Below are 11,200 nucleotides of genomic sequence, written 5' to 3'. Positions count from 1 at the left end.
CCAATGTGAAATGAGAACTGTAGCCCATGTGGACCTTGAGAGCAAAAATGCACATGCTTCTCTGTGCATAACAATACACAGGTTTATCCTGTATAAAGATGTGTATCACACTGCGTATTATCATACATTAATCTTCACGGAGGTACAATTTATAATAGAGTGAATTATATTTTTAAATGTGACCTCAGATAGAACTGACTTTTTTGTGAAGACTTTTTTTTTTTAACCCTTAACAGTGTACCTACATGTTATGGTACATTTGGTGACAATGGTCTATGGTGACTAATGGTACAATTTAAGATAAAAGGTCACAACTATGAAGTCAGGCAACATGGAAAAAATGGTCGAAGTTCTGCTTTGAAGTAAATGAAAGATCAGCTGGCACAAAACGGAGAATTCACTCAGAAGTTAAAAAGAAACTATCAGTACATGTGACTCTGATTGGCTGGAACACCCATTTTAGATATGTTACTGAAAAGCCATTTTATTTTTCCAGGGAACAGTCCTAATAAATCTTTAAGCTGGTAAAACTATTGCAATACAGTGTACAAGTAATAGAAATACTTGTGGTGCCTTATTATTCAGTTTTTTTGAGTTTGTCTGAAACCAGCCTTATGTTGGCTGTTCATTAGCTAAGGAAGATAAAGAAGTATCCACTGAGAGCATTAACTATTCTGTGCTTGAGCAATCCACAACATAGGCCTAACTCAATAGATGAAAGTGGGTTGTATGAACATGGAATCCTTGCTTAATAAGTAGTTAAATACGGTTTAATTTTGAGATGTTGGTTTGTGTGCACTTGTGTATTCAGCTGCTGAGACACACCCATATACTGTTTGAATTTATCCATAAAAGTACACACATTTATTATTGTACAACAGAACAGACTGAATGCAGGTTATATGAAAAAGGTAGTCGACATCTTATAGTATTGCATTTTGTAAAAATCAGTTTTTTACACTTAGTAGAAAACAAATCCTTTTATGAAATGATATACATCTTTTTTGTTTGGATGTCACATGGATTAAATCATGGAATGAATGTTGTCTAGCACTTGGTTAAGCATCGCTGAAATAAAATGCTTTAGAAACTTTAAATCTGGTCTCTGAGTCATCTTCATTTGGTGTTCCTGCATGTCATTTAATAATAAAGCTTGTTATCAGTAATAAGGTCTTGAGTGCATGTGTAAACAGCACTTCTAAGATGGATAGCCAGTGCTTGTGGTATGCCAGTGGGAATCTACCTCAGTAAAGCTGTACTGGCTATGCAACAGTTATAGTTGCCATGTGGCTGGGTTTGTTCTCTGTTGATACGTAAATGACAATTGATTTCCCCCCTACTTGCCATACCAATCATACCAAATATGACTGGAAGAAGCTGTGTAATTATTAAGTAAGAGCACTAGGATGCTACCCTTTCAGGGACTCTCCAGCAACAATAGTTCAGGGACGTCCGAAAGGTTAATAAGCAGTATACTTGCCATTAGCAACTGAATTTAGTCTTAGATCAGATCAGGATGTTTTGTACTTTATGAAACGGGCAATAAGGCTACAGCATAACAATCATGAAGGTGCCTGCATTTCTTTTGTTGACTTATCATTTATGATGTCATCATTCCCAACAGAAGAAAGAAAGTTATGCTGCAGGCAGAAATAGAGAGCAAACAATATATGTAAGGGCGTAGTGGCATAAAATAAAAGGTGCTTAAATTCTCTGAACGCTTCAACATTCTTACTCCCATGGATGTTCCGTTAAGCCCTATTCAAATGTCCGAGAAAGCACTCTTCCTTTCAAAGATCTCATTTAGCAAAAAGCTAGTGAAATAGCAGATCCCTGGCTCCTCAGCCCATTCTTGTGGCCTGTGGCAGTGAGAGACCCTGCCTCTATGCATGATGTCTAGCGACCCTTGGATGCTGCAGCCTGCGGCGGAGCATCTGTGCCTGCTGCAGCCGTTGCTGCAGCTGCTGCTGCCGGAGCTTGTGCTTGATGTTGAGGCAGAAGGGCATGGGGCACCTGTTCTCCTGGCAGTGCTTGGCGTGGTAGCAGCAGAGGGCGATGAGCTGCTTGCAGATGGGACAGCCGCCGTTGGTCTTGCGCTTGCAGCCCTTGGTGTGCTGCACCACCCGCTTCATCTTCTGGCAGGAGGCCAGCGAGCAGTTGGCGTTGCGGCACTGGCAGGCGTGCACCAGCGACTGGATGCAGCGCTGGATGCTGAGGCGGCGGGATTCCCCGGTGCCCTGTCCGCCGTTATCGGGACCCTGAACGTTGGCACCGTTATCCATATTTAATTGTTGTGTTCTGTGATTCACCAGCTGAAGCTGTTAAAGAAAGTAATCTGTTTAACATTATGGCTATGTCTAGCTGCCTTTTGAAACAATATTTGATTAATTTTAACTGTGCATAAAATTCAGACCACACATCACAGGGTATCTTAAGTTTCTTCTCAGTAAGTGCATGCTGTTTACACAGATGAAGGAAGTTTAATGGCAGTGCCAGATCTTGGCTTCACAGGAAGTGGCTGAAGACATGTAAGGAGATATCACAGACTAATGTGAACTGTGGTACCTCCAGCACATGTCACTGACTTCTGATGCTTCTGTCCTTTGTCAGCACTGCACAGAGGCAGCTTCAGACAGAGCATTGCTTATAAACAAGAGATTAATATCTGTCACTGTAGTCTATATCAACTGATATGATATCTGTTATATTAATGCTATTTCACTAAGACTGTTTCCTTCTTTGTTTTATTTACAGTAACAGACACAAGCTGTATGGTGTAATTCACTTTCCTCTAGCTCGAACGGTGGGGCCGGGCTTTTCTTTTATATTGGTTGTTCAATGCCCTCTAGTGCTTAAAACCATGCACTGCTCCTTATTGCAGACGATATGATTACTATTGACAATTGTCTCTACTGAGATGGGATTACGCACAAAGGGGTTTCCCTTTTCTTTGGCTGTCTTTTTTGGTATTTCTGTGTTTTCCACTGTAATATTTTGATACTGTAATGTAAAATATGTCACTAGTAGCAGTTTTCATAACACAGGCCTATTATGAATGCTCTGTAGTATTCGGTGGTTCCTCAACAGGTACCTCCAATTAGAAAAGGCCACAGGGGATCACAGCGTGACTCAGCAGTATCGCTATTGTCCGGATTTACAGAGTGCAGTGTAAAATATGATCTTGGCTGTATTGCCTCATTTTTGTATTTATGTAGCTCCATTTTTTCCCAACAAAATAAATCTGCCCTTTGTGAGCGGATTACTTCAGTCAAAAAGTAAAGTTATACCATGTGGGAAGGACACCATTGTGACAGGCGTAGGTGCATAGTTGGAGCTGTATTTCAAGTCAGATATCAAATATCTCATGGGTACCATACAATATGCCTTTTTTACAATGTAAAACAAAGCTAATTCTCCCCACTTCGTATGTAAGTGACACGTCAGGTTACTTACTGAATGATACATACATAATGTTGCACATTAAAATAACAATAACGACAAACATATCGACAAATAATCAAGACACAATCCTCACTGAAAAGTGATTTGTGGTGCTATGTATGTAAGGAATTATTTCGCTCCCTGACTGCTTGAGAAGCAAACGTGAAAGGTAAATGGTAACCTGAGTAACAACTTAAGAAAAATAAAACATAACATAAATAAAATACACGGTATTGCAGTCTCACAGTCTCGCGCAATACATCGCTTCAATGTTCTTTTAAATAACTTAAAGTATCCAAAATGGAAACAGATCGATTACTGCGGTACTGACCAAGCTGTCGCGCTTCTGTCTTCCTCTTTCACTCCTCGTGCCACTTCCTTTACCAACACTCTGTGACTGGCCGTGACGCAAGGCCATTTAAAGACAAACGCACCAGATGCTGTTCTGGTAAATATTGACATCCAATCACCTGAGCGTATATAAATATCATTTTATTGCTCCAGCTGTACCCATTTTTGCCGATAATATCACTAAAATGTCTTTTGCTTCTCAGCTAATTTGATTTGTGTTAAAATGGAGATCATGTTTTTGAGCAGCTAAGTAATTTATACTACAACTCAGTTATGGAATGAATACAGTTACAAGCCCTAAAAAACATAAAATATAAATGAAAATGAAAAACTACAGGATAAGTTTCAGGGACTCCGTCAATGTTAGATCCATAAATCTGTATTATTTGCATTGTCTGTATTTTCCTGCACCTACACACAGTGTATTCATAATTTTGCATCCATTATTCTTTGCAGACTATTTGTTGCATATATCTATGAGCTGCACAATATATGATAGACATTTACATCTGGGAGATATGACTTGCTCTCAGTGTGAGATGATTTCAGAACTTGGCCTTTAAGATTGAAAGGGTTTTATAGCCATCTGTGGGGCAGCTGAATAACTGGAAGTTTGTTGACAACAGACTGGAAAGGCCCTATGAAGATTAAATCTAATGTGGTCATGGTATTATGGAGAAATGGAAACAGCAACAGTAAAGTCTCCAGGTGACTGATAATATGACTCTCATGACATCAGCAGTCTTGGACTTAAAATCTTCATGCTGTTCCTTTAAATGTTTCTTTAGGCTGCGTCATTCACCTACACCCAGTGCGTCACTTGTAGATTATTCTAGAACCCCTCCCTTTTTCTGCAACAAATGGTCTAGAATGTTTAAAATGGTAACGATGGGCACTCAGGTTAGCAAAAAAACCCTGTCTGTGATTAGAACCGTCAAAAGGGTTCAAAACCGATAAAACCATGCGTTGTTCAGTTCGAATTAAAGTATCTGTGACAAAACGATTGGTAGCTAAACCGGTTCAGTCCGGTTTCAATGTTAGATTAGGAGTCTGCAAACGGCCTGATTTGGTGATTACGATTGTGTGTTCTCTAATCTGTGGTGCAGTTTAATTAATGTAATATTTTTTTCCACATACGAATCAATTTTTTGATTTTGAAAATGAACCCCCCTTTCCCCGAACATCTGAGTTATGTTTTGTTTACAAGTTTTAAATTGAGCGCGCATTGTCACCAAGCAAGATAAGCGTCTTTTCTTTCGGAGCTATCGCGCACACGTCACTGATTGGCAAATGCGTATAACGTTGGTCATCCTGGCCAATAAGAATAAAGTACGGATTGTGAGAGAAGAGAATAGCAACACTTTCCAAAACCAGTGTATCTGAGGGGCGGTGCAAAGCGGACATAAAACACGCTTGAAACAATCGCCACGTTGAGAGTGGCACAGACCGTGAAAGGACAAACTAGCCACCAATAATTAGGCTAGTTCAGGTTGAATAGTATGCACAAGTATGTGGAACTGAAACGGTTTTAACACCCAGCGTTTAAGCATTACACGCCAATATTTTACATTACAACGCACCCTTAGGAATGCATTTAAATTGCCGTGTTTTGACAACTTTGTGACATGTATATTAGTATGCTCAGACAGATTAAAAAAATGTCCTGCAGAATCAGATACAATATAAATAATACAAAAGGGGCATCTTTCAAGGGAAGTTGTAGAGAGTGCTGCAATCACAAACACAACAAAGTCATTGTTGCTGGCAAAGAGTAAAATCATAAACGACACATTTCACAATATCCTCAACAACCGATTTCACATCATGTATTATGTAGAACAACATTTAGCCATTTACTACTCTACATGTCTGGATGTTCCTCACTGGATCCGTCTCTGAATGAGGTCGACCATCCTCAAAGCGCAACACAACAACAATGGCCGACCGCAAAGTATAAGCAGGGTTGCTACAGATAATGCCTGAAGGTCCTTTGAAAGAAAACAATTTGGGGTCCTTACGTTATTATTTTTTTAAGGTTCATAGCAGCATTGTCTACGCTACGGGGAAATTGGTAACGTTGGCTGGATTTGACAGCGAGGATAGTGTTCAGCGAGCTAACTAACTGGGAAAGTGGGGGACAGTGGAGCAGTGAAAGAAGACTGGTCGAGTGAATAAGTGTAAAGTGTTTTCAAAGTAAGATCTGTCGTTAGCTTACTAACTAGATACCAGAACTTGAGTAATTATGAATATAGTAAATATACCTGTTAAAATAATGTTAGCTAACTAGCTTGTTTGCTTGCCATTTTCTTTTTTTCCTGAACGATGACGTTTTAGCCTGTTAGTCAGGCAGCAAAACTTTGCTAGCGAGCTAGCTCGTTAACTCACTGACATCTGGTTAACTGACTGGTTGACTGATCAGCTCTCTTTATCCTAGTAACTGAATTCACTAGAAACCGAAACGAAACAAATTTATTGACGTCAGGTCGTGGAATGAGGTAGCAAATGTTACTAACATTACACTGCGAGATGGATTGTTTAGACCAGCTAAACTGACTCAAGCGCACACGGTCTGAAATTCTCCAGCAAGCCGTCGTTAAATCCAGGCAACGCGGCGTGCTGATGTGCAATTCCACGTGTCTCCACAGAGCGGTGTTCATGAGTGGCCATGTCAGGAATCGCTCTCAGTAGACTGTCACAGGAGCGCAAAGCCTGGCGAAAAGACCATCCGTTTGTGAGTATCCTGTTATGCAGCTGTGTCTGACCATGCCTTTACAACAAGTCTAAGTGCTGCTTAGGGATTTTAAAGTACTTATCAGTGGATTCCAGTCTAAACAGGAACTTCTCCCAGCTGCTGTCGGTACCCCTCACGCTTGTGAACAAGCAGACTTATGTGCCTTGGTCCGCATCACAGACCAGGTGTGACAGAGGCCTATCACGTGTGTTGAAACATATTAAACTGATATAATAACAGATCACCTTGTTTTTTTTAATGTGTTTTGTGTGTTTCCATAACTAGACATGAGTTGAATACATTTTCTTGTGTTTTTGGATAAACACCTAACGGCAGCAATGCTGAGCCATATAACTCTCTAGCTAGCTTAGCCACCAGCGTCAAACATGAGGGCTGTGTATTCCCGAGCTGAAAAGTGCAACATTGGTTACGCTTAACTGCATCCATTCAGGTGAGTATTTAGACAGCCAGTGGGCGTGTAGTTACTTGAATTTCTAAACTTGGTTTATGAGTTTCGCCTCGGTAACCTGCCAGATACCTCGTACATTCTGCACATTTGTCACCATCACTTCCCTTCTGCCCACCCCAGGGTTTTGTTGCTGTTCCCACCAAGAACCCGGATGGCACTCTCAACCTCATGAACTGGGAATGTGCCATTCCAGGGAAAAAAGGGGTGAGTAATGAACAAACATTACGTTACATTATTGGCATTTAGCAGACACTCTTATACAGAGCGACTTACATCAATTACATGTTTTTACAATGTTGTCCGTTTATACGGCTGGATATTTACTGAGGCAATTGTGGGTTAAGTACCTTGCCCAAGGGTACAGTAGCAGTGCCCCCGTAGGAAAAGAACCTGCAACCTTTCACTTACGAGTTAAGCTCCTTAACCAGTACGCTACACTGCCGCCCCAGGGCACAATGTTTAAGGCAAATTCATTTTATTTTTTCTACTTGCAGCATTTCAGCTCATACATCAATCATTAGATGGTGGTTTGAACTACATGGATTTTTACTTCAGCATAACATTACAACATACTGTAGACTGCATACTTAATTTTCAGAGCACTTAGTGTGCTGGTGATTTATACATTCTAATCAAAAGTTTAAATAAATACCCTTGCCTCAAATAGCTCATCAACCAACCCTAGCCCAATGGCATCCCATCAACATACTGGTGATGAGGAGCCATTGGGATGGGTTGCCAGATTTTGTGGGGTTTTCCAAACAGCTTTGCTCACGGTGCTACTCTAAGGTAGGTAGAGTGTGTGTGTGTGAACAGTGAAAATGAAAGATGATTGTGGTCTGGCTTTCCCCTGCAGACTCTCTGGGAAGGAGGCCAGTACAAACTGAGGATGCTTTTCAAAGATGACTACCCCTCCTCGCCTCCAAAATGTGAGTCCAGTGTCATCACACGGGGCGCTGTTCGTGGGGCTGCTAATCACACAGCTTGGACACATGTTTGAGTCCATGTAAATGGCCAGTGGCCAGATGATTTCTTGAACATCATTAAATTACTTCAACTGACAAATAATTTAAGATTTTCAGAATTTTCCTCCATATGTTCTTTTGACTTAATCCCATTGCTAACTGACTCCCATTAGATTATTACCCTGGCCCTTTCCCCATATATTTTTAAAACCTTTGCCTCTGTGTAAAAATCCCCTCTTCTGGTAACCGTGACTACAGGGCTTTGTTCAGAGAGCATGTGGGAGTGTTAATGTAGCTCATCAGACTAGGCTTCCTGTACCTTACACCTGCTCTTAAAAACAGCAGCATTTGAGCTTTGCCTGAGTGATGTTTGCTACCAGAAAGGCCGGCATGCCAAAATCAGAGTGTGTGTTGCCACGTGTGTGTGTGTGTCTGTGTGTGTGTGTGTGTCTGTGTGTGTCTGTGTGTGTGTGTGTGTGTGTGTGTGTGTGTGTGTGTGTGTGTGTGTGTGTGTGTGTGTGTGTGTGTGTGTGTGTGTGTGTGTGTGTGTGTGTGTGGGTGGGTGGGTGGGTGGGTGGGTGGGTGGGTAGGTGGGTGCGTGCCTGCGTTCTTATGTGTGCGTGTGCGTGTGTCTTTTCAGGCAAGTTTGAGCCGCCCATCTTTCACCCCAACGTCTACCCCTCTGGCACTGTCTGTCTCTCCATCTTGGAGGAGGACAAAGACTGGAGGCCAGCCATCACCATCAAGCAGGTCAGACTCACGCAGCCTTACATGTGTAATGGCAGGGCCAAGACAGAGCATGCTGCTAGGCTGTAACCATAAGCTAACAAGGCAAGGTTAGCACCAGTGTCACAAGTACAGAGATTTGTTTAGTGCTGTTTTTCTAAGCATTTGTGTGTGATGCAGTATTTTTGGTACACATCTAAAAACATCTGATTTTATTGTCTGAAATTATTTTTTTCTTTATTTTTCATTAGCTAATCAGCAAGATTTCCATTCTGTAGAATCTGGTTGTAGTTTAGGAATATGGCGTATTGAAGTGGCGTCCATTTCCCACTCATGTCTAGGTTGTTTCTTTATTGCAGATCTTGTTAGGTATTCAGGAGCTGCTCAACGAACCCAATATCCAGGACCCGGCCCAGGCAGAAGCTTACACAATTTACTGGTGAGTGGTCAGGATCATGCCTAGGATTAAAACAGGCAGATATGCTGGAAAATGATTTCATTGGCCTGATATTTATTACTCTCATTCTTTGCCTTTGCAGCCAGAACAGAATGGATTATGAAAAGAGGGTGCGGGCCCAAGCAAAAAAGTTTGCCCCAACATAGAGCTGACCTCTGACCTTTTGAATTCTGAATCTGTGGTACTGGATAGGCACTGAACAGACCAGGAGGGAGCAACTGACAGCGAGAAAAGAGAAGAGCCGGAAAGTGTCGTAAAAAAGGAGCAGAGGGGACCATTGGGCACATGTACATATATATGTATATATAAATGTAGAGAGAGCAATAGACACTTTATTTTATTGTTGTTTTAGTGAGTTGGTATTTGTGTCTGTTCATAATTATGAAATGTGTGAATTATAAAATTAAAAATGGTACAAAAATGAATCCAGTGTCTTTTGCATTCATGTTTTGCTCTGCTGAAAGTGCTAATGTTAGGTTCATTGGTAGTGTACTTCTCACTGCACTGATAGGATTGTATCTGTTAGAGCAGTGCGTGGATACTAAACTTTATTTTCCCTGGTATTGATTTATATAGTAATGTTACAGTGTAGAAAATGAAGATTTTTGAAATGGTTATCTTTGCTTGATAGTGGAGAGTATGACGCTGCAGTTGTGCTTTAGAATGGAACAGTGGTCATTGCTCAGTAGGTAAGAGGAAAAATGTCCTCTCTGCTGACTCCCTTGCCCTCTTGCTTGTTTCAGCATCTTGGGCGCATTTTGCTTTGATTGGTCAGCTTGTGGGTACGTATGGTCCCTGAAAAGAATTTGCATCCATCATTGTTGGGGTTGCATTTCAGGTGTTATATTTTTGACACCTTTTTTAACACCAATCGGGTATCACAGCACCCAGAGAAGGTGTTACCGTGCTTGGCCGCAACTTTTATGAAACTTTGGTGAAAGGAAATTTTGGTTTCGGCGAACACCTGTACCATGTGCAATACTATAGAGTGAATGTGTAGTTTGTGCCCTCCCATCAACAGCTGTCTCCAAAGGCTGACTCAATAATAGTCAGTGCAGAACATAGTACACATGCACAACCCTGATTTGGTAGCTTTACTTAAAATTCTTTTCAGTGTGTCATGTTTGGAGATGTCATTCTGGCTGTGTTTAGTCTAACCAAAACTTTCAGATGGGAAAACGTTTCAACCTGAAGTCACAAGAGAATATGGATTCTTACTAGGGCTGTCGACGAATATTCTGAATTTGATTATATAATAAAAAAAGTGGAAAGTGGACGCCCCTCCTAATTATTGAGTTCAGGTGTTTGAGCCACACCGATTGTTAACAGGTGCATAAAATCAAGCACATAGCCATGCAATCTCCATAGACAAACCTTGGAAGTATAATGGGTCGTACTGGAGAGCTCAGTGACTTTAAACGTGGCACTGTCATAGGATGCCATCTTTGCCACAAGCCGGTTCACAAAATTTCTGCCCTGCTTGAACTGCTCCGACACAGCTGATTCAAATGATCAACTTGTTATGAACTCCTGAAGCTGCTTAGTAACAAACTGATCATTTAAATCAGCTGTGTTGGAGCAGGGAGAGATCTAAAACATGCAGGACAAGGGGTCCTCCAGGAGAGGTTTGGGAAACGCTGCTCTGTTGAATCACTCACTACAGAGTTTTAAAGGGTTTCCATGGCCGAGCAGCTGCACACAAGCCCAACATCACTATGCGCAATGCCAAACGACAGCTGGAGTGGTGCAAAGCACACTGCCACTGGACTCTGGAGCAGTGGGTATGCCTTTTCTCGAGTGATGAATCACACTTCACTATTTGGTAGTCTGATTGATGAATCTGGGTTTCTCTGGGTTGCCAGGAGAGCTCTACCTACCAGAATGCACAGTGCCTACGGTAAAGTTTGGTGGAGGAGGGATAATGGTCTGATAAAACTATGATATACGATACCAATGATCAAACCAGTTTGTAGATTCAACAACTTGGCATAATCCCAGACACACATGCGACTCTCTCATCAGACTAAAGGATTAGGTATCTAACGGAAGGAAATAAGCAT

The 11,200-nt window shown here is 41.4% G+C and overlaps 2 protein-coding genes across 2 annotated transcripts; one reads left to right on the top strand and one right to left on the bottom strand.

The window, feature by feature from the left end:
* Positions 1–861: 861 nt before the first annotated feature.
* LOC118794748 (histone acetyltransferase p300-like) lies at positions 862–3,839 on the bottom strand. The gene is made up of 2 exons (XM_036553009.1): positions 3,773–3,839; positions 862–2,318 (listed from the first exon to the last, which is right to left on the bottom strand). The coding sequence occupies exon 2, from the start codon at positions 2,280–2,282 to the stop codon at positions 1,884–1,886; it is 399 nt and encodes a 132-aa protein (XP_036408902.1). The 5' UTR covers positions 2,283–2,318; positions 3,773–3,839; the 3' UTR covers positions 862–1,883.
* A 1,983-nt stretch (positions 3,840–5,822) lies between these two features.
* Positions 5,823–9,479, top strand: LOC118794401 (SUMO-conjugating enzyme UBC9-like). The gene is made up of 7 exons (XM_036552648.1): positions 5,823–5,985; positions 6,438–6,523; positions 7,113–7,196; positions 7,849–7,921; positions 8,598–8,707; positions 9,043–9,122; positions 9,223–9,479. Exons 2-7 carry the CDS (start codon positions 6,458–6,460, stop codon positions 9,284–9,286), a joined length of 477 nt encoding a protein of 158 aa, XP_036408541.1. The 5' UTR covers positions 5,823–5,985; positions 6,438–6,457; the 3' UTR covers positions 9,287–9,479.
* The last annotated feature ends 1,721 nt before the right edge of the window (positions 9,480–11,200 follow it).

The sequence above is a fragment of the Megalops cyprinoides genome, chromosome 19 (assembly GCF_013368585.1).
Source record: "Megalops cyprinoides isolate fMegCyp1 chromosome 19, fMegCyp1.pri, whole genome shotgun sequence".
Classification (NCBI taxonomy): domain Eukaryota; kingdom Metazoa; phylum Chordata; class Actinopteri; order Elopiformes; family Megalopidae; genus Megalops; species Megalops cyprinoides.
This window is presented reverse-complemented; position numbering and strand designations above follow the sequence as displayed.

Excerpts from the sequence above, each read along its gene's own strand:
- LOC118794401 (XM_036552648.1), top strand. The coding sequence starts at position 6,458 with ATGTCAGGAATCGCTCTCAGTAGACTGTCACAGGAGCGCAAAGCCTGG. Across the intron at positions 7,197-7,848 it reads CCATTCCAGGGAAAAAAGGG|ACTCTCTGGGAAGGAGGCCA; the intron begins GTGAGTAATGAA and ends TTTCCCCTGCAG. Across the intron at positions 9,123-9,222 it reads GAAGCTTACACAATTTACTG|CCAGAACAGAATGGATTATG; the intron begins GTGAGTGGTCAG and ends TTGCCTTTGCAG.
- LOC118794748 (XM_036553009.1), bottom strand. The coding sequence starts at position 2,282 with ATGGATAACGGTGCCAACGTTCAGGGTCCCGATAACGGCGGACAGGGC.